The sequence below is a fragment of the Cherax quadricarinatus genome, chromosome 5, assembly GCF_038502225.1.
Source record: "Cherax quadricarinatus isolate ZL_2023a chromosome 5, ASM3850222v1, whole genome shotgun sequence".
Lineage (NCBI taxonomy): Eukaryota > Metazoa > Arthropoda > Malacostraca > Decapoda > Parastacidae > Cherax > Cherax quadricarinatus.
Window position 1 is genome coordinate 67,693,700 of NC_091296.1, and position 21,283 is coordinate 67,714,982.

The window sequence follows — 21,283 nt, forward strand, 5'->3', positions numbered from 1 at the left end:
AGTGTGACTGAGACAGAAGTGTGACTGAGACAGACATATGACTGAGTAGACGTGTAACTGAGACAGACGTGTGACTGAGACAGAAGTGTGACTGAGACACGTGTGACTGAGACAGACGTGTGACTGAGACAGAAGTGTGACTGAGACAGAAGTGTGACTGAGACACGTGTGACTGAGACAGACGTGTGACTGAGACAGAAGTGTGACTGAGACAGAAGTGTGACTGAGACACGTGTGACTGAGACAGAAGTGTGACTGAGACAGAAGTGTGACTGAGACAGACGTGTGACTGAGACAGACGTGTGACTGAGACAGACGTGTGACTGAGACAGACGTGTGACTGAGACAGACGTGTGACTGAGACAGACGTGTGACTGAGACAGAAGTGTGACTGAGACACGTGTGACTGAGACAGACGTGTGACTGAGACAGAAGTGTGACTGAGACAGAAGTGTGACTGAGACACGTGTGACTGAGACAGAAGTGTGACTGAGACAGAAGTGTGACTGAGACAGACGTGTGACTGAGACAGACGTGTGACTGAGACAGACGTGTGACTGAGACAGACGTGTGACTGAGACAGACGTGTGACTGAGACAGACGTGTGACTGAGACAGACGTGTGACTGAGACAGACGTGTGACTGAGACAGACGTGTGACTGAGACAGACGTGTGACTGAGACAGACGTGTGACTGAGACAGACGTGTGACTGAGACAGACGTGTGACCGAGACAGACGTGTGACTGAGACACGTGACTGAGACAGACGTGTGACTGAGACAGAAGTGTGACTGAGACAGAAGTGTGACTGAGACAGACATATGACTGAGTAGACGTGTAACTGAGACAGACGTGTGACTGAGACAGAAGTGTGACTGAGACACGTGTGACTGAGACAGACGTGTGACTGAGACAGAAGTGTGACTGAGACAGAAGTGTGACTGAGACACGTGTGACTGAGACAGACGTGTGACTGAGACAGAAGTGTGACTGAGACAGAAGTGTGACTGAGACAGAAGTGTGACTGAGACACGTGTGACTGAGACAGAAGTGTGACTGAGACAGAAGTGTGACTGAGACAGACGTGTGACTGAGACAGACGTATGTCTGAGTAGACGTGTAACTGAGACAGAAGTGTGACTGAGACACGTGTGACTGAGACAGACGTGTGACTGAGACAGAAGTGTGACTGAGACACGTGTGACTGAGACAGACGTGTGACTGAGACAGACGTGTGACTGAGACAGAAGTGTGACTGAGACAGAAGTGTGACTGAGACAGACGTATGACTGAGTAGACGTGTAACTGAGACAGACGTGTGACTGAGACAGTGTGACTGAGACACGTGTGACTGAGACAGACGTGTGACTGAGACAGAAGTGTGACTGAGACACGTGTGACTGGGACAGACGTGTGACTGAGACAGACGTATGACTAAGTAGACGTGTAACTGAGACAGACGTGTGACTGAGACAGAAGTGTGACTGAGACACGTGTGTGAGACAGACGTGTGACTGAGACAGAAGTGTGACTGAGACACGTGTGACTGAGACAGACGTGTGACTGAGACAGAAGTGTGACTGAGACAGACGTGTGACTGAGACAGAAGTGTGACTGAGACACGTGTGACTGAGACAGACGTGTGACTGAGACAGAAGTGTGACTGAGACAGACGTGTGACTGAGACAGAAGTGTGACTGAGACACGTGTGACTGAGACAGACGTGTGACTGAGACAGACGTATGACTGAGTAGACGTGTAACTGAGACAGACGTGTGACTGAGACAGAAGTGTGACTGAGACAGACGTGTGACTGAAACAGAAGTGTGACTGAGACACGTGTGACTGAGACAGACGTGTGACTGAGACAGACGTATGACTGAGTAGACGTGTAACTGAGACAGACGTGTGACTGAGACAGAAGTGTGACTGAGACAGACGTGTGACTGAGACAGAAGTGTGACTGAGACACGTGTGACTGAGACAGACGTGTGACTGAGACAGACGTGTGACTGAGACAGAAGTGTGACTGAGACACGTGTGACTGAGACAGACGTGTGACTGAGACAGACGTGTGACTGAGACAGAAGTGTGACTGAGACACGTGTGACTGAGACAGACGTGTGACTGAGACAGACGTGTGACTGAGACAGAAGTGTGACTGAGACACGTGTGACTGAGACAGACGTGTGACTGAGACAGACGTGTGACTGAGACAGAAGTGTGACTGAGACACGTGTGACTGAGACAGACGTGTGACTGAGACAGACGTGTGACTGAGACAGACGTGTGACTGAGACAGACGTATGACTGAGTAGACGTGTAACTGAGACAGACGTGATTATTACTGTACTTCAGTGTCCATTTTCTGTTTGCTCTGCGAAGATTTTATCGGCATTATTATTTCGTTTATTAGTGTTGAGGTATATTGTAATTATTTTATGATACTAGACGACAGTACCTAACTTAACTGTGGTAATCGGAGGAATCTGGCTACAACAGTTTATAAGAAATATCGACTTCAGCTTCAGGAGGAAGCACCTTCAGTAGCACCACTACTGGAGGAGGAGGAGGAGGAAGAGTAGGAGGAGGAGGAGGAGGAGGAGGAGGAGGAGGAGGAGGAGGAAGAGGAGGAGGAAGAGGAAGAAGAAGAGGAGGAGGAGGAGGAGGAGGAGTGTTTCGTATAACTTATTTTTCATACTTCCCAACAAACAAACAATCGACTTGAACAAATTATTTCGTTAAATATTAAATGAGCATAAAAATAGCCTATAACTTTGTTGAAAGTTTAATTTGTAAGTTAACTATAAAAACCTCAGATAATAAAGATTAAATATATTTTTTTTATAAAAAGGTAAATATATGAACAACGATTTTAATTATAGCTTATACATCAAAAATATTTTTTTAAGAGGTGGGCCGGTAAGCCAGCGGAAGGCCTCGGTCAAATGACCAAAAGCTGAAGTAGTGGGTCATCATATGATTAAGACCCGCGTCAGGAAACAATTGTCCTGTTTCCAAACAAATCTTACTTAATTATCTAACCTAACTTACAACACATAATATTATATATATATATATATATATATATATATATATATATATATATATATATATATATATATATATATATATATATATATATATATATATTAAATACCAACAAGGTAAAAGGGAGAGAGAAATTTCTGTTTTATTTTCGTTCGATAAGTCTAACTTTCATTAATAAAAAAGTAACTAGACATTAGTTTCCTTGCACCAGAAATGCGTGTTCACATTTAGCAATAGGTAACCGAATGACACGGGGAGTTCACCTTCTGATTCTGAGGTGAAAGTGACCAGTTTTGATGGCGAGTGAAGTGACCAGTTCTGAAGGTGAGTGAAATGACCAATTTTGATGGTGAGTGAAGTGACCAGCTTTGAAGGTGAATGAAGTGACCAGTTTTGAAGGTGAATAAAGTGACCAGTTTTGATGATGAGTGAAGTGACCAGTTTTGATGAGTGAATAATATTAAGCGTTGGTGAGAGTGACCAGTGTGTTGGTATTAGTGACTAGTGTATTAGTGTTAGTAACCAGTGTGCTGGTATTAGTGACCATTGTGTTGGTATTAGTTACCGCTGTGTTAATGTTAATTACCAGTGTGTTAGTGCTAGTTACCAGTGTGTTTGTTAGTGTTCAGTGTGCTACCTGAAGGTTACCTAAAGGCGATTCCTTGGGTAAACACCCCCTGCGGCCAGGCTTTGTGGTTGATGGTCTGATCAATGAGGCTGCAGCCCGAAGTATGCACCACAGCCTGGCTGATGAAGAACTGAGTTGAGGAACTTATCTAGTTCATTCTTGAAGACAGCCAGGGGGTCTATTCGTAAATTCTCTTATGTAAAAAAGATGTTGAAAAATTTTGGACCCTTTACATATACTGCCTTTTCACTGGTGCAATTTTGCACCGTCTTCAGAACCTCTTGCTACCCTCAGAAGCAATTTCGGTGTGCAAATTAGGGACAAACCCCTCCAGAATTTTCCAGGTGTAAATCATGATGTCTCTGTTCATTACGCTCCAAAGAGTACAGCTCGAGGGACTACAGTCGTTTTTAATAACTTATGTACCTGACTAGACTTATACGAGCAGTGAAAGTTCTAATTTCTCTGTACATTATCCAGTTTTGTGATTTTATTTGCTGTTAACGGTGTTGGTAGTGTGCAGCAACATTCCAGTGTAGAGAGAACAAACTACTTTAAAGAGAAACATCAATGACTTGGTATATCTCGTTTAGAAGGTTTTAATTATCCATCCTAAAATTTTCCTAACGTTTGAATGAATGAGAAGTAATCAGGTTTAATCCGATGAAGAAGGAAGCTTCACTTATTTCAGTCAAGAGCATTCACCATCAAGGCACTCCCCTACTCTCCTCCAATAGTGCATACAGAGTTACTTTTGGTCTCAAGCTACAGGATCAAAGGGTCTTGATCTACAGAACTGGAGTTACCCTGCCCTATCTGGAGCTCCCAGAGGCCGCTGCTCAAGTAGCGACCATTCAGATTTTATTATATTCGTAAGGGCGCGATAAACCTATGGAGACCGTACAACTCCTGAGAAGCGGTAGACAGCCAGGTCTAATCCAAGATTTGATCCAAGTTGCAGAAGCCGGTAGAGTGGCAGTCTCCAAGGTTGTAGTAGTATCATAATGGGAAGCAGTAAACCATTACGGTTCATCATCACCTAGTGAATGGCAGGTAATCATGTCTAATGTGAGGAAGGGGGAATAGAGTAACTCCAATTCCCTGAATGACGAGCCCCTTAGCTGTGTAAGGTGAGGCGGACGCCCGGACGGAGGCTCCAGTCGAGTGTGTGTCTTCAGGTAGTAACTGAAAGTGAGTGCGTTGTGGCTGGGAAGTGGGCCACACTCCTCACCGACCTTGGATCAGCTACTACACTTACACCAAACGCAGGGAAGGACGAGCCTCTTTTTTTTTACATTGTTTTCGTCCGCATGAGTCGTTTCTATATCAGAACGGGGACATAAATGTGGAGCAACGAGTGAACCTTTTCGTAAAGCTTCGGTACCCTGTGTGCCAGAAGTTTAGGGGGAGTTTCAGATATGTTGGTGCGGCTGGACACTGTTGGTGAAGGGAGACGGACGAGCGATCCAAGGGTAGGGTGAGACCAATAATTGAAGGTTGGGTGTGGGAGTTCCCTGGAAGGATCAGTGTAGGACTCGTACAACAGAGCATCCATTGGTCATCTTCAGGAGGTCGCACGCACGAACACACGCCTGAGCCAGGTATATAAGGGTTAACTAGAGCAGGAGTCGGCACTGGCATCCTCGCCCCTCCGCCGAAAACATGTGGACGTGGACTAGCTTAGTAAGTAAATTGGAACACAGTACTATGTAGTAAGCCTCGGACTTAACTTAATCACATATTGCACTAATTCACGAACATCAGTTATCTTATGTCCTAATATTTATGTACTTTTAACTATGTATTTTGAGACATCCATTCAAAATGTAAACAAGGCAGACACTAACACAATATTAAGTGAGAAGGTAATGAGAAAATGAAACCAGTTAGAAAGGTGATTAAGGGACACTACACAGATTCAAGAATATGTATGTCTCCGTATTACAAAATGGACATAAATTCGTTAGAAAACATTCAGCGTAGGATGACTAAATTAATACATAGCATTAGAAATCTTCCTTATGAAGAAAGATTGAAGACTCTTAAGTTACATTCACTTGTTAGATGAAGAATGAGGGGAGACCTGATCGAAGTGTATAAGTGGAAGATAGGTATTAATAAAGGGGATATTAATAAGGTCTTGAGGATGTCTCTCCAAGAGAGAACCCGCAGTAATGGATTTAAATTAGATAAGTTTAGATTTAGAAAGGATATAGGAAAGTATTGGTTTGGAAATAGGGTAGTTGATGAGTGGAACAGTCTACCTAGTTGGGTAGTTTCAAATCTAGGTTGGATAAGTACATGAGTGGGAGGGGTTGGATTTGAGTGGGACTTTCACATCAGAGCTTATTTCTTGGGTGGCATTGGAAATTGGGTTGGGCAAATGTTTTGTTAGTGGGATGAATTGTAAAGGACCTGCCTAGTATGGGCCAGCAGGCCTCCTGCAGTGTTCCTCCTTTCTTATGTTCTTATGTTCTAAACCCAAGAGATTATAAAATAAATATACTAGACAATCGAAGGTTGAGACGTTTGGTAGTGAGTTGAAGCACACTTCCCGCAGATACAGATATCAGGGTACACATACAAAGAAAAAACACATAGTTCCACACACACAAAAAAACATATATACATATATCTGATCAAGTATATAAACTAGAAAAAGAGCAGAGGCTAACCATGAGGCTGGACACTTAGCTGAGAGAGAGCTGGCGTACGGGGAGAGGCTTTAATTGAAGATAGAAGGACCACGGAAGCATGATACATACTTCCAAGAGCTTGTTGGTAGGGTAGAAATACAACAGTCTTTCTGAAAGTTTGGCTTAGGTCAGCTAAATTATCTGTATTTGGTCTATTGTGTTATGAGTGAATTATACATACACAAGAAGGGAATGGATAAGCCAATTACAAACACTCAACTTTTAAAAGCTTTTGGTAGCTCCTCACGAAATTTTAATTTTAAAAAATTGCAAAATATAGGTGCAAAAGGTAAAGTATTGAGACGGATGAGAGATTTCTTGGTATGAAAAATCGAAAAGTGATAAGAGGTACACTATGTTGTCGCGGTGAAGTTACTACCGAGGCCGCACAAGCATTTTAATCTCTCTCTCTCTCCCTCTCCCTGTACACACACACACACACACACACACACACACACACACACACACATATATATATATATATATATATATATTATATATATATATATATATATATATATATAATATATATATATATATATATATATATATATATATATATATATATATATATATATACGCACACAATGCACACTGCTAGGTTATCGCAGACTTTTAGAGTATTGAAGAAGTGGAACTAGATTTAAAACGAGATTAAAACTTAAATCCTCCGTCACAGCACTGAAAAATGCGACGAAGGAAATTACGTCAGCCAACGGGAAATTAAGAGGTGAGCCCTCGAACTGGAGTTCAACTTCTGCTAAGTTACTGTGGCTAGAAAGGGAATGCCACACACATTTGGAACGTTATAAAGAAGATTGTGTATTTCTAGAGCGTCATGGTAATAGTAGTAGCAAAGAAGTAAAATGAATTGGGAGCTCCAGGACAGGATAATTCATGAATTTATAGCTAAATATGTCCGCAACAGCTGCGAAGCGCAACACAAGAAGAAACACTGAAATAAGCCTACTGGCCCAACTAGGCACGTTCTCACTGATGCTACCTACAAGTTTGTCCCAGGCATCTACACTTGTAAACACAGAAAGGTGGAGCAAAGATAGGCTGCAGAACTAACTTGTATTGTGACAACGTTTCGTAGTGTCAAAGAGCTTTATCAAATCACATCTTGATAAAGCTCTACACAGAACGTTGTCATATTAAAATCTTGTTCTGAAACCCGTGTCTTTTCTTCACTGTTAATTAGTAGTACGACATATGCAAACGACCTAGTGAATACACAACAGAAAATATACATAAGCAGGTGCGAGTGAGTACACATACATACCTGCCATGTACACTGTAAAGAATACATTATTATTATTATTATTATTATTATTATTATTATTATTATTATTATTATTATTATCATCAAAAAGAAGTGTAAAGAATACAAACCTATAGGGTTCCAATGTCCAGGTACCTTAATTAAAATACCACTACACTTTACATAACGAGGTTGAAGATAGCTGTACTAATGCAAGGTACAAGGATTATTAGAGTACAGAAGAGACTAACGTGTAACCGTCACAGTCAGACGGATCTTCATGCGTCTCACACTCGATGCTGAATCCAAATACTGCTACTGCCGACTGTATTGAAGAGATAGGTTGCAGAACAACCTTGTACTGGGACAACATTTCGCCCTGTTACATGTATATGATGTTAAAACTCTAAACTAACCGAACGATACTTAGCTTGTTCTTCAACCTATCTCTCCTCCAACTGGATGAAGTATCACTAGTGCTTACTGGGCAGAATCGATAAAAAAAATCACCTACATATTGAAAAAGACATTTTTCGAATTAACGTTCATGTACGTGTGTACACGCTTGTATGTATTTATGTATACATGTATTTGTTTTGGCAAGCGGATGCTCGCTTATGTGAATATTTATGTAAATATCTCTGAGATGCCTGGTCACAAGAGACACGCCGACATTGATATTTATGTTCATTAAGACCACACAGATGAACATTAATCTGAACACGGGAATAAATAAGCATTTAGTAAGACCAGGGGAATGAATAAATATTTATCAAGCCACTGGAATAAATGAGCTTCAGAATAAATGAGCTTCAGAATAAAACCAGATTATTATTATAATCAAAAAGAAGCGCTAAGCCACAAGGACTATACAGGTCAGAATAAAACCAGAGATAATTAATATTTTAACTGCTATTCAAAATTTTAAAGTACTGTATCGCCAGAAAGCCTTAAACTCGTATGGGGTTTGTCAGCTAGAAAATACCAGAACAAGAATATTTTAATTATTATTATTATTATTATTATTATTATTATTATTATTGTTGTTGTTGTTGTAGAAGCGCTGAAGTCGTAGGGTTCATACAGCGCTTGAGGAATAGGAGGTAATCTGGTCTGATATGAGGAAGGGGGAAGGTAGCTCTAATTCCTGAAATCAAGAGCCCTTCACCAACATCAAGACTCATCAACTAATGAGAATAAGATCTAATAAAATTCAATTTAGCATTATTTTGGAGGTCAACACCCTTCAAAGAATAGGATGAACATACACGAGACAGATCAGAATGAAGAGAACAAATTATTATTACAGTTATTGGGCTAAACTCAAAAGTGTCATGAAGGAATTTGGCGGAAACCAGTAAATTTGTCTTAAGAGTCCTGAAGGTTGGAAGTAGAGAACCTGTACTCTGAAGGAGCCGTGGCGATAATGCATTACTAGGAGTCTACAGGGTCATACAGCGCCTCACAAAATATAAAGTAATCATAGGGAGATGGAAAGAAAGTGAGTACAAGTATGCAAAGCATATGTTTTAGTGTAAGGAGGATCAAGCGTCACCACTCTCTACTGACTGGCCCACAGGGTGTGGTGCTTCGAATACTAGTACCACCACTACTATTGCTAATAGTAATACTACTCCTACTACTACTACTACTACTACTACTACTACTAATAATAATAATAATAATAATAATAATAATAATAATAATAATAACAGTGAGATAAAAGTCGGCACGAGACCGAACAACAATTCATGAGCCATTCAAGTGCTTCTTGGTCTGTACATTTCAATATGACAGCTATTCCCAAAGATTTTTTGTCTGTCAGTTTTCTCCCATTTTACCTAGTGAAATAAGTAAGACAAATTTATCATTCACTGACTGGGAATTCCGAAAAGTGGATTTAAGGAGGAGGAGGGATAGAAGAGAACTGTGAAACTGCAGCAAAGTGATTCAAATGAAGTTAATTTTAACATTTGTTTTTGTGTCCCTGACAGGTAGTGTTGTCCCTGGCGGTGGTTAGCACACTGAGTTTTCCACGTTCTGATGCCGGCTACAATATCCCTACGGTGGGCCTGGGATCCCGAGCCCAGTACTACGTCCTCCACAGCGATGGCACTTACAAATACGGCTACGACACCGGCGATGGCAACTATGAACAATCAATGGCACAAACACCTGGTAATGTAGCTGGAGCATTTGGGTACAAGGACCCGACTGGGACCAACATCAAACTGGAATACACGGCCGATGACAGAGGCTTCATTCCCCGTGGTACTCACCTTCCGGTTGCTCCTAAGGATGACTTCGGCTCCCGTGTAACCGGAGGATCTGTTGCTGCCACTAGAAGAGTTCAATCGTCTTTCCACCCTGCAGCTTTCACTCCTGGTGCTGCTCCTGCCAGTGCCGTGGCAAGCGTTAGAAGTAGTCCAGCTGACCCTGTTGAAGTAGCACAGGTTAGGAGTGCTACTTCTGACGACGGTAGTTACAGCTTCTCCTACGAAACTTCCAGTAGCTCTCGATCTGAAACAGGTGATGCCCAGAACTCTGTTAAAGGAGCCTATTCCTTCGTTGCCGACGATGGCGTTAACCGTCACATCCAATACATCTCAGGTGCTGATACTGGTTACATTGCTGAAGGAGATTCTCTTCCTGTAGGACCCCCTGTACCTGGTGCTGAAAGTGGCATTCCCACGGGCAGGATACTTCCGGTACTCTCCGAAGAAGAAGCTAACGCTCTCGCTGCTTCAACATCCAGGAGAGGCTTCACTGCTGCAGCTTCCCCTGTTGTTGCCACGTACAGTGCTCCCACTTCTTCTGCTAGTGCTCCGAGCCCAGCCACACGCTCTAAGATTTCTCCAGGTGCACCTGCTTCTGATGCTTCCTACTCTTTCAGTTATGATGCTGGAGACAGCTCTCGGTCTGAGAGTGCTGACCCCAGTCTTAACGTACAAGGGACTTACAGCTTCGTTCCTCCAGATACCCAACATCGTCTGACTGTCAACTACAGAGCAGGTGCTGACACTGGCTTCGTCGCCGAAGGTGATCACCTTCCGGTTGCTCCTGATGCTGCCGTTGGCTCTCGTGGCACTGGAGGGGCTGTTGCTGCCACAAGAACTATTCCAACATCCTACATCCCTGTATCACCCACTCGTGCCAATGGTGTTGCAAGCGTTAGGAGTAGTTCTACTCTCCCAGTTGAGGTGGCTCAGGTCAGGAGTTCTGCTGCTGACGATGGCAGTTACAGTTTCGCCTACGAAACTTCCAGTAGTTCTCGATCCGAAACAGGTGACGCCCAGAACTCTGTTAAAGGAGCCTATTCCTTCGTTGCCGACGATGGCATTAACCGTAAGATCCAATACACCGCAGGTGCTGATACTGGTTACATTGCTGAAGGAGATTCTCTTCCTGTAGGACCCCCTGTACCTGGTGCTGAAAGTGGCATTCCCACGGGCAGAATACTTCCGGTACTCTCTGAAGAAGAAGCTAACGCCCTCGCTGCTTCAACACCCAGGAGAGGCTTCACTGATGCAGCTTCACCAGTTGTTGCCACGTACAGTGCTCCCACCTCTTCTGCTAGTGCTCCGAGCCCAGCCACACGCTCTAAGATTTCTCCAGTTGCACCTGCTTCTGATGCTTCCTACTCTTTCAGTTATGATGCTGGAGACAGCTCTCGGTCTGAGAGTGCTGACCCCAGTCTTAACGTACAAGGGACTTACAGCTTCGTTCCTCCAGATACCCAACATCGTCTGACTGTCAACTACAGAGCAGGTGCTGACACTGGCTTCGTCGCTAAAGGTGATCATCTTCCGGTTGCTCCTGAAGCTGACGTCGGCTCCCATGTAACTGGAGGGGCTGTTGCTGATACAAGAACTATACCAGCTTCCTACACTCCTTCAGCTTCTGCTCCTGGTGCTGCTCCTGCCAGTGGTAGAGCTGCTGCACGTGGTGTTGCAAGCGTTAGAAGTAGTTCTGCAGTACCTGTTGAAGCAGCCCAAGTCAGGAGTGCTGCTGCTGACGATGGTAGTTACAGCTTCTCTTACGAAACTTCCAGTAGCTCTCGATCTGAAACAGGTGATGCCCAGAACTCTGTTAAAGGTGCATATTCCTTCGTTGCCGACGATGGCGTTAACCGTCACATCCAATACATCGCAGGTGCTGATACTGGTTACATTGCTGAAGGAGATTCTCTTCCTGTAGGGCCCCCTGTACCTGGTGCTGAAAGTGGCATTCCCACGGGCAGGATACTTCCGGTACTCTCTGAAGAAGAAGCTAACGCCCTCGCTGCTTCAACATCCAGGAGAGGCTTCACTGCTGCAGCTTCCCCTGTTGTTGCCACGTACAGTGCTCCCACCTCTTCTGCTAGTGCTCCGAGCCCAGCCACACGCTCTAAGATTTCTCCAGATGCACCTGCTTCTGATGCTTCCTACTCTTTCCGTTATGATGCTGGAGACAGCTCTCGGTCTGAGAGTGCTGACCCCAGTCTTAACGTACAAGGGTCTTACAGCTTCGTTCCTCCAGATACCCAACATCGTCTGACTGTCAACTACAGAGCAGGTGCTGACACTGGCTTCGTCGCCGAAGGCGATCACCTTCCGGTTGCACCTGAAGCTGACGTCGGCTCCCACGTGACCGGAGGGGCTGTTGCTGCTACAAGGTCTGCAGGAGCTGTTTCCAGGGGTCAGGTCACCCCTGGCTTCTATAACGGCCAGACCAAATCTGCAGGAGACACCTTCAGTGGTCAGGCCCCTGCTGACTCCTCCAGCGGTCACACCAGCCAGGTAGTTGGGGATGTGCTGCTCCATCAGTATTCTGCCACTAATTCTGACAAGTTTGGTTACGTGTTCACCGCAGTGCGCCGCTGATAAACAGAGACCTAGCGTGAGTATGCCTGAAGGCGCATCGAAGCTTATACCTGTTCAGCCTAGTATCTAGATCCAATTTTCTCAACCTCTTGTCTCAACCCAATTTTCTTAGCTTTATAAAAACCCAATTTTCACAACCTAGTACCTAAATCCAATCTACTCAACTTGGACTCTAAAACTAGCGTTCTCAGCTTCTTATCTAGACCATCATTCTCAGCTTCGTATCCAAATCCAAGTTAAATTGTTTTGATATCCCTTGCAATCTCTGCTTCACGAGGTATCAATCTTCGCGCCTTCATCTCAGCTCGCTAACCTTCAACATGGATGACGACGGGTGCTGCCCATTAGTAGCCTAAACACCTGTATATAAGTGTCTGTAATATAATTTAACCCAGCAATAATCAAAAAGCCATAAAAAACATCGGTGGCAACTAACGAAAATACCCGAGCAATGGTAGGAAAAAAATGTTTCTTTAATACACGGTTTATCAATAAAAGTGGCATATGACGCAGTTGGTTTATTTATCCACAATGTTTATTATACTCAAATATGATAATGTTTAGGATAGCAGGAAACATAATATGCTACAAATAATTAAAATGTATTTCAGCTTTATTCTTACTAGTTCTAGATTATGCATCTTCATATTAGCAAACAACAGACATTATTATTTAAAATACGATTTACAAAGCAAGAACAATAAACATCACTGATAACGTGGTTGTTCTTATTTGTTTCTTTCACAGTGACGTGATTCTGAACATATTATTCACTGATATTTAAGGCAGTGATTCATGTCCTCGACTGTTTATAGTGTTCACTGTGCGGCAAGAACACCATAAACATCCTAGTAAACATTACATACTAAATAATTATAACATGTTTAGAAGCATGTATATTCATTACGATGGTGTCCTTACAAATATTTGTAGAACAAGTGTATAATTTTTTCAGCACCAAGCTTCACTTCTTTATTCACAAATAATGTATGCTTTATTCAATCGTATATTTTATTCAATTTACTTTATCTTGCACCTCATCCTATCCAGAGATTTCAAGCACTTCAAGCCTAATTTCCAAATTACGGCAACATACTCAAAATTTTAAATCTAATATATGTATTTCCCCACCAACCAATCTTTGTATTGCAGTCATGTCATTCTGAAATTGCAGTTAAAATTACTATTTATTCTTCATCAACATCAACACTGTGTTCATATATACTATCTTTACTTCCATAAACATTTTGCATTATTTTGTATCTCTTGAAGAAGCGTTCTATATTTTTTTTTCTGAATTCTTAATTTTCGGAGTTCCCTGAAGGGAATACAGTGGTTATCGGAATTGTTACTCCCCCCCCACCCTCCCCCGTCAAGATTTTCATCCATAACTTGAGAACTCCCTTTCTGATAGACTTTAAACTTTTCACGCTGGTGTACCATAACCAGAGAAAGGTTCAGACTGTTATTGTGGTATACAGCTTTGTAATTTCGTTCTGAATCTCTCGTTTGTGAGGTCGTTCTCACTAATCCACTCGTCACGAGATTTCTGGAGGATGGACTAGCATGTGGTGGAAAACAGCCATCCTTCCATCCTTAATGATAATCAATGTAGTAGTTGATAGTGTCACTGAGTTTTTAATGACAGCCTGGTCGAGATGTAAGAATCACAGGTTTGAGGTTCACAACCTATGTGTGTATGTGTGTGTGTGTGTGTGTGTGTGTGTGTGTGTGTGTGTGTGTGTGTGTGTGTGTGTGTGTGTGTGTGTGTGTGTGTGTATGTGTGTGTGTGAGAGAGAGAGAGAGAGAGAGAGAGAGGAAGAGAACTTTATTTCCCAGTTCGTACTGGATACAATAAAGTTTACTTTAGTTTCTAGGAAATGAAGAAAATCATCCCTGATTGTGTGTCAATGTGATCTGAATTAACCGCGTTCAATCAACAGACTGAATAAGTAATATGAAACTTCTTGGTCCATGACACTGAACAAAGGGATGTGCAACGAAGATTCACTCTACAAGACGAGAATGCAAAATACTATAATACTCGATTGTACTGTTGGTGATCGCCGCATGCCATAGTAAGTTGGGTATTTTACCTTGAGAGGGAGCTTGCTCACCCTGTTCATGTACGTACCTTCTGCCTGCCACTTTGTTAGTTTTATCATTTTATTGTGCACTTTATACTCATCCTTTGGGAAGTGCTCACCTCATACCCATCCTGTGAGTAGTAGTCACCCCCTACCAATTCTGTTGGTGATAGTCGCCCCATACCCATTCTGTTGGTGACAGTCACCCCATACCTATTCTGTTGGTGACAGTCACCCCATACCCATTCTGTTGGTGATATACAGTCACCCATACATATCCTATGGGATGTATTTACCAACATCCCTCCTAGATTTTTACATCATTCATGTCTTATACTACTGTGGTAGTCACTTCATACCTATCCTGTAGACTAGTCACTACATACCTATCCTTTGGGCAGTAAGAAAGATATTACAGAGGCACATAATAGGTCCACGGACTGGGCCCCAACACTGTTAATAAAAGAAGTTACAATAATAACAAACTATTTGAAAAATAATTTATTCGCAAAAATTAATTGAACTAAGCAATACTGCTGTACATTAACTGTCCCCTTCAAGGCAGGACAAATTATTGACCTGGAGAGTGTACAAAGAACTTTCACGGCACACATAAATACGACAAGGCACATAAATTACTGGGAACGGTTGAAGTCCCTTGATTTGTACTCCCTAGAACGCAGGCGAGAGAGATACATAATATACACTTGGAAAATCCTAGAGGGATTAGTACCAAACTAGCACACGAAAATCACTCCCTATGAAAGCAAAAGACTCGACAGGAGATGCAACATTCCCCAGTGAAAAGCAGGGACGCCACGAGTACAATGAGAGACAACTCAATAAGTGTCCGGGGCCCAAGACTGTTCAACTGCTTCCCAGCATACATAAGGGGGATTACCAATAGGCCCCTGGTTGTCTTCAAGAAGGCACTGGACAGGCACCTAAAGTCAGTACCTGACCAGCCGGGCTGTGGTTCGCACGTCAGTTTGCGTGCGGCCAGGAGTAACAGCCTGGTTGATTAGACTCTGATCCACCACGAGCCCTGGTCTCAGACCAAGCCGTGGGGGCGTTGGCCCCCGAAACCCTCTCCAGGTATACTCCAGGTAATGATTTGTTCTTACCACTTTAAGCCTCAATTCTAGCTAATCTGTTTGAATGAGTTCTCCAAGATATTACCAAGCTCACACTCCAACAATGTATAAAGGTCTAAAAATCCACTTACCTCATCAAACATACTATTACTACGAGAAAGTAGAAGTATGATGTGGCAGATTCTATCGTCCCATGTTTAGCGGGTGATCTTTCGTGGTGTAGTGGTCAGTAGTAAGGACTCTTCTCACTGGAAGAAAAAAAAATTTTTAACCTTGATTTACTATTGCGTCTCAGCGCAACCGCAACTTGAGTATATCACAACACAACCATGACTTAAGAGTGCATCCCAATACAACTTCAACTTAGCAGAACATCAACCTAGCAGAACATCAACCTAGCAGAACCTCGACTTACGGGTACGTCACATCGTAGTCTCAACACGAGTGCGTCAGAACTCATCCTTGATTTATCGGTTAATCACACGACAACCTTGGCTCATACACCGTCCTGAAACAGTAGAATGGCTAGTCCTCTGGGGACATCCTGGTGCTTCCCTTCCCACACACGCCAATATTTTTTTTTTACCATCACACAAACTGTCACCACTAATATTACTACCAACACAATAATAGCCTTCACCTCCATCATAATTTTCACCAAAACCATTATTATCACTATCACAATCAACAGCACCAGATCAATGCCACCACATCTTCTCCCTACCATCATGACTATAAGCTACAATAGACAATATTATAATTTCCAGTCAAACCAAAAAAGTGTGACAGAAAATGACAGTGCCTTCCGCATACATAACTGTTTTAATTCTTTTTGCTTCAGGAAAGAGAATGTGATTCGTAGTCGAACACTTTGAAGCACAACATCGTAAAATCGTTATGAATTCTGTGTAATCGTTATGAACTAAGTAGTGCATCGACATAAAGTTAACTGCACTTACTACGAAACTTACAACCCCTCAAATAGAACGCAAAAGCGCCCTAAAATCTACTATCAATAATTTCATTGGAAATTGTCAAGCTCGTCAACACATTATAGTACCATTAAACAGCTAGAAAATGTGGAATCGCATTACAAATATGAAAAGAGCTAGACACAACAATGACCAGATTAAGGCCAGTAGGCTGCCACAGCTACGGATGCAACGCAGATATTAATGAACGCTGTATCCACCGCAAAGGCCCTGAAATGATAAATTATTCTCCATTCAAACAGCTTTATACATCACAGTGCGAGAAATCTTCAAACATGAACTTGCCACACTCAAGGTCCCGTGTAACACAGTAAGCGCAACCAAAGTCGTACAAGAATTAAGAGCCAAAGCAGTATGGTTCTAGGGGAAATAAATGTAGTTTTGTAATACTGACTCCACAGTAGGTGGCCAGGCCTCAAACACCTGCTACACTACGATAAAGTAATGGAATGGGTTACGTGATCATATGAAGGCAAATCTTGGTATAAAACAGTTTAAGAATAGAGCCAAAGAATATATAATGAACGAAGCTGCAGAAAGGGAAGAGAGTGATTTCTTGTATTAAAACATCTATACTAATTTACTTTTTATTCGATGTATTTATGATTGTGTTGATTTACTTTTGTTTGTATCACTGGGTAAAAAAATAAGACGCCATGTGTGTGTGTGTAAAAATACAACTAACAATATACCGCAAGGAAATGTCACTAATTGTACTGGGCGTGTGAAGGGGCGGTGTAGGAGACGACTTTCTGGGGACAAGAAGGGTGAGAAGAGGACAGGTAAAGAAGAAGGGAGGGTTGTACTGTGCTAAGGTCCAGGAATGCAGCCTTCAAGGCCAACACCACAGACTCCTTTAGTTTCACACGCGCGCGCAGGCACTCGAACACGAGCGCGAGTGCACGCACACGAACACACATGACCTTAGCGGAGATAAAGATTAGTGGACACATGATTGCATACAAACTCTTAAGAGGAACTGATAGGATACACAGTTTAAACTAAGGGGACCATGATCAAAGGGACTCGGGTGTTAGCTGAAGACGGGTGTTAGCTGAAGACGGGTGTTAGCTGAAGACGGGTGTTAGCTGAAGACGGGTGTTAGCTGAAGACAAGTGAGCCACCAGAATGAAAGGTAGTGGGGTATCCGCAGTAAAAATAAAAAAGTACGTGAAACCTATGAAACTTTCATAGTCAAGCTACAAAAACTATAAGATAAATAATCGCTTAAATCAGTGGATATACAATCGTCTGTTGGAATATGTAGCCTACCTTGTCTGTCTCATCTTTTCCACTGACAGTGTACACCAACACTACCTCACTTCTTCCTGGCTGCTTACTGTGGTTGTTTAGCAACTCTAGAGAATATTGACCCACCTCACACACTGAACTCTCACTTTCTGCTGCGCAGTCCCCCAGCAACACACACATATATATATATATATATATATATATATATATATATATATATATATATATATATATATATATATGTACAAAACAACCACAGTGGTTGTTTTGCATATTTTAAAATCACCTGTTTACTGTGATCTTATTGCATATATATATATATATATATATATATATATATATATATATATATATATATATATATATATATATATATATATATATATATGGTAAATTAAAACATACACAGACCAAATTTAATTAAAATCTTTCAGAGGAACCAAAGAGGTCAATATCCTATAATGCAGACGCACATTAATAATAATAATAATAATAATAATAATACGGTTGAAGACGCTATCTTATACCTTTGAAGAGTTTCGAGAGTTTCATTACTTTCGGAGCCCGGGCATGGGCCAAGCTCGTCTGGTGCTTGCCTGGTCAACTAGGCTGTTGCTGCTGGAGGCTCGCTCCCCCACATCCATCACAGTCTGGTTAATTTGGCACCTGGTGAAGATACTTGTCCAGTTTCCTCTTTAAGGCTTCTACACTTGTTCCAGCCGCGTGTCTGATAACTTCTGGTAAGATGTTGAATAGTCTGGGACCCCGAATGTTGATACAGTGTTCCCTTATTGTCCCAACCGCACCCCTGCTCCTCACTGTATTTATTTTGCACTTCGTCCCATATCTCTCACTCCAGCATGTTGTTATGGCAGTGTGCAGATTTGAGAGCAGGCCCTCAAGCACTTTCCAGGTATATATTATCATGTATTTTTCTCTTCTCCGCTACAATAAGTACAAGTTCAAGACTTGAAGGCGTTCGCAGTAATTTAGGTACTTTACTGGCTCAATGCGAGACGTAAACGATCTCTGTATTTGTTCCAGCTCTGATATTTCTCCTGCTCTGAACAGGGCCATCAGCACTGAGCAATATTCTAAATGAGGGAGCACTAGCGATTTGAAGTGCGTCACCATTGGCATTATTTCCCTTGTTTTGAAAGTTCTCAATACTCACCCAGTCATCTTCCTGGCTGTTGCGATCTTTGTTTTGTTATGGTCTTGAAAAGAAAGATCGGCTGACATAATTATTCCTAATTCTTTTACGTGTTCCTTTCGTTCTATTTGGTGACCCTCTGAAGTTTTGTATATAGTGTTCCTTCTGAGTTCTTCATTCTTTCCATACCTAAGCAGATGGAATTTATCACCATTGAACGTCATGTTGTTCTCCACTGCCCACTGGAAAACCCTGCTTATGTCTTCCTGTAATTTTTCAGTGTCCTCCACCATAGTGACTTTCATGCTTATTTTAGTGTCATCTGCAAATGATAATACAAAAGTGTTACGGGTGTTTTTATCCATGTCTGCTATGAAGATGAGAAACAGCAGAGGTGCCAGGACAGTGGCTTGAAGCACTGAGCTTTTTACCTCACTGATGCTGCATGTTATCATCATGGAAGGGTTGAAATTAATCAGATGCGATGCTCAGAAATTATCGCATGATAAGTCGTACATGTATTTCAATATTTCTGTAGGAAAAAAATAAATTTTGACTCGAAAAAAAATTGATAAATTTGCCAAAAGGTAAGTTGGCACCTACACAACCCAAAATTAATAATAAAAAAATATTTCCTATTAAGATATACTAGCATTCAGGGTTTGAAGCTGATCAGACAAGGTATTCTCTAGTTATTACACGAGATTGATGGTTCACCATAAGGAGTCGGGCTGGAGCGCACCCGGCGAGTTTCACTGTATATGAGAAACAATTTATTAATAAAAGTGACAAACTGAATTTACACAGCTTAGAGTGAGTGACAAGCTGTTTTAATAAAGACCACCAATAGCAAAAGTTTGAAGCCGATCAGAAAAGGTATTTCTGGTAAATGGTCGGATTCCAACGACTCTTTTAAGTTTTTTAACTCTTGCAGGAAAAAAAAATTAATTTGTACCTATAGAAAATGTACAGAGAACCTTCACGACGCGCATAACGGAGATAAAAACCTCAGTTACTGGGAGCGCTTGAGGTTCCTGAACCTGTACTCCTTGGAACGCAGGCGGGAGAGATACATGATTATATACACCTGGAAAATCCTAGAGGGACTAGTACCGAACTTGCACACGAAAATCACTCACTACGAAAGCAAAAGACTTGGCAGACGATGCAACATCCCCCCAATGAAAAGCAGGGGTGTCACTAGCACGTTAAGAGACCATACAATAAGTGTCAGGGGCCCGAGACTGTTCAACTGCCTCCCAGCATACATAAGGGGGATTACCAACAGACCCCTGGCAGTCTTCAAGCTGGCACTGGACAAGCACCTAAAGTCTGTTCCTGACCAGCCGGGCTGTGGCTCGTACGTTGGTTTGCGTGCAGCCAGCAGCAACAGCCTGGTTGATCAGGCTCTGATCCACCAGGAGGCCTGGTCACAGACCGGGGCGCGGGGGCGTTGACCCCCGGAACTCTCTCCAGGTAATTCGCACTAACTTACGGGGTATCATCCACCTTAAAGAATCCATCGTCAATAATATTTTTGAAGCCAAGCAGCAGTAACAATCTTTAGCAATTAAATAAAAAAATGAATATCACTATTCAATAAAACAGACAGAGCGTGAGTCTTCTGTTTAGGAAATCAAGTCCATCAGATTAATCATTCTTCAGCTATGTCAAGAATTCCAAATATTTCAAGTTTTTTTTTTTTAAACTACATCAACAAATTTGTCTGCATGCTTTAAAATATATCAGCGATTAAAAACTGAAGCCGTTCAACGAGTACAAGTCAAGTGCTTCCAAGCGTTCCCTTAACTACTGGCAACGCTTGGAAGCACTTGACTTGTACTCGTTGGAACGCAGGAGGGAGAGATATATCATAATCTACACTTGGAAAATCTTGGAAGGAATGGTCCCAAATCTGCACACAGAAATCACTCCCTACGAAAGTAAAAGACTGGGCAGGCGATGCAAAATGCCGCCAATAAAAAGTAGGGGCGCCATTGGTACACTAGGGGACAACACCATAAGTGTCCGGGGCCCAAGACTGTTCAACAGCCTCCCATCAAGCATTAGGGGAATTGCCAATAAACCCCTGGCTGCCTTCAAGAGAGAGCTGGACAGATACCTAAAGTCAGTGCCGGATCAGCCGGGCTGTGGCTCGTACGTTGGACTGCGTGCGGCCAGCAGTAATAGCCTAGTTGATCAGGC

At 42.3% G+C, this 21,283-nt stretch overlaps 1 protein-coding gene and 1 long non-coding RNA gene across 3 annotated transcripts in view; one reads left to right on the top strand and one right to left on the bottom strand.

The window, feature by feature from the left end:
* LOC128685014 (uncharacterized) overlaps positions 1 to 21,283 on the bottom strand; it is a 323,567-nt gene that overhangs the window by 190,263 nt on the left and 112,021 nt on the right. For both annotated transcript variants that reach the window (XR_011394456.1, XR_008406462.2), the window contains exon 2: positions 15,814 to 15,930. This is a non-coding gene — a long non-coding RNA (uncharacterized lncRNA). The remainder of the gene's footprint in view (positions 1 to 15,813; positions 15,931 to 21,283) is intronic.
* On the top strand, positions 5,209 to 13,010 carry LOC138855245 (streptococcal hemagglutinin-like). The gene is made up of 2 exons (XM_070103595.1): positions 5,209 to 5,362; positions 9,634 to 13,010. Exons 1-2 carry the CDS (start codon positions 5,342 to 5,344, stop codon positions 12,499 to 12,501), a joined length of 2,889 nt encoding a protein of 962 aa, XP_069959696.1. The 5' UTR covers positions 5,209 to 5,341; the 3' UTR covers positions 12,502 to 13,010.

Coding starts and splice junctions, on each gene's coding strand:
- LOC138855245 (XM_070103595.1), top strand. CDS start 5,342: ATGTGGACGTGGACTAGCTTA. Junction 5,363..9,633: donor TGTGGACGTGGACTAGCTTA/GTAAGTAAATTG, acceptor TGTCCCTGACAG/GTAGTGTTGTCCCTGGCGGT.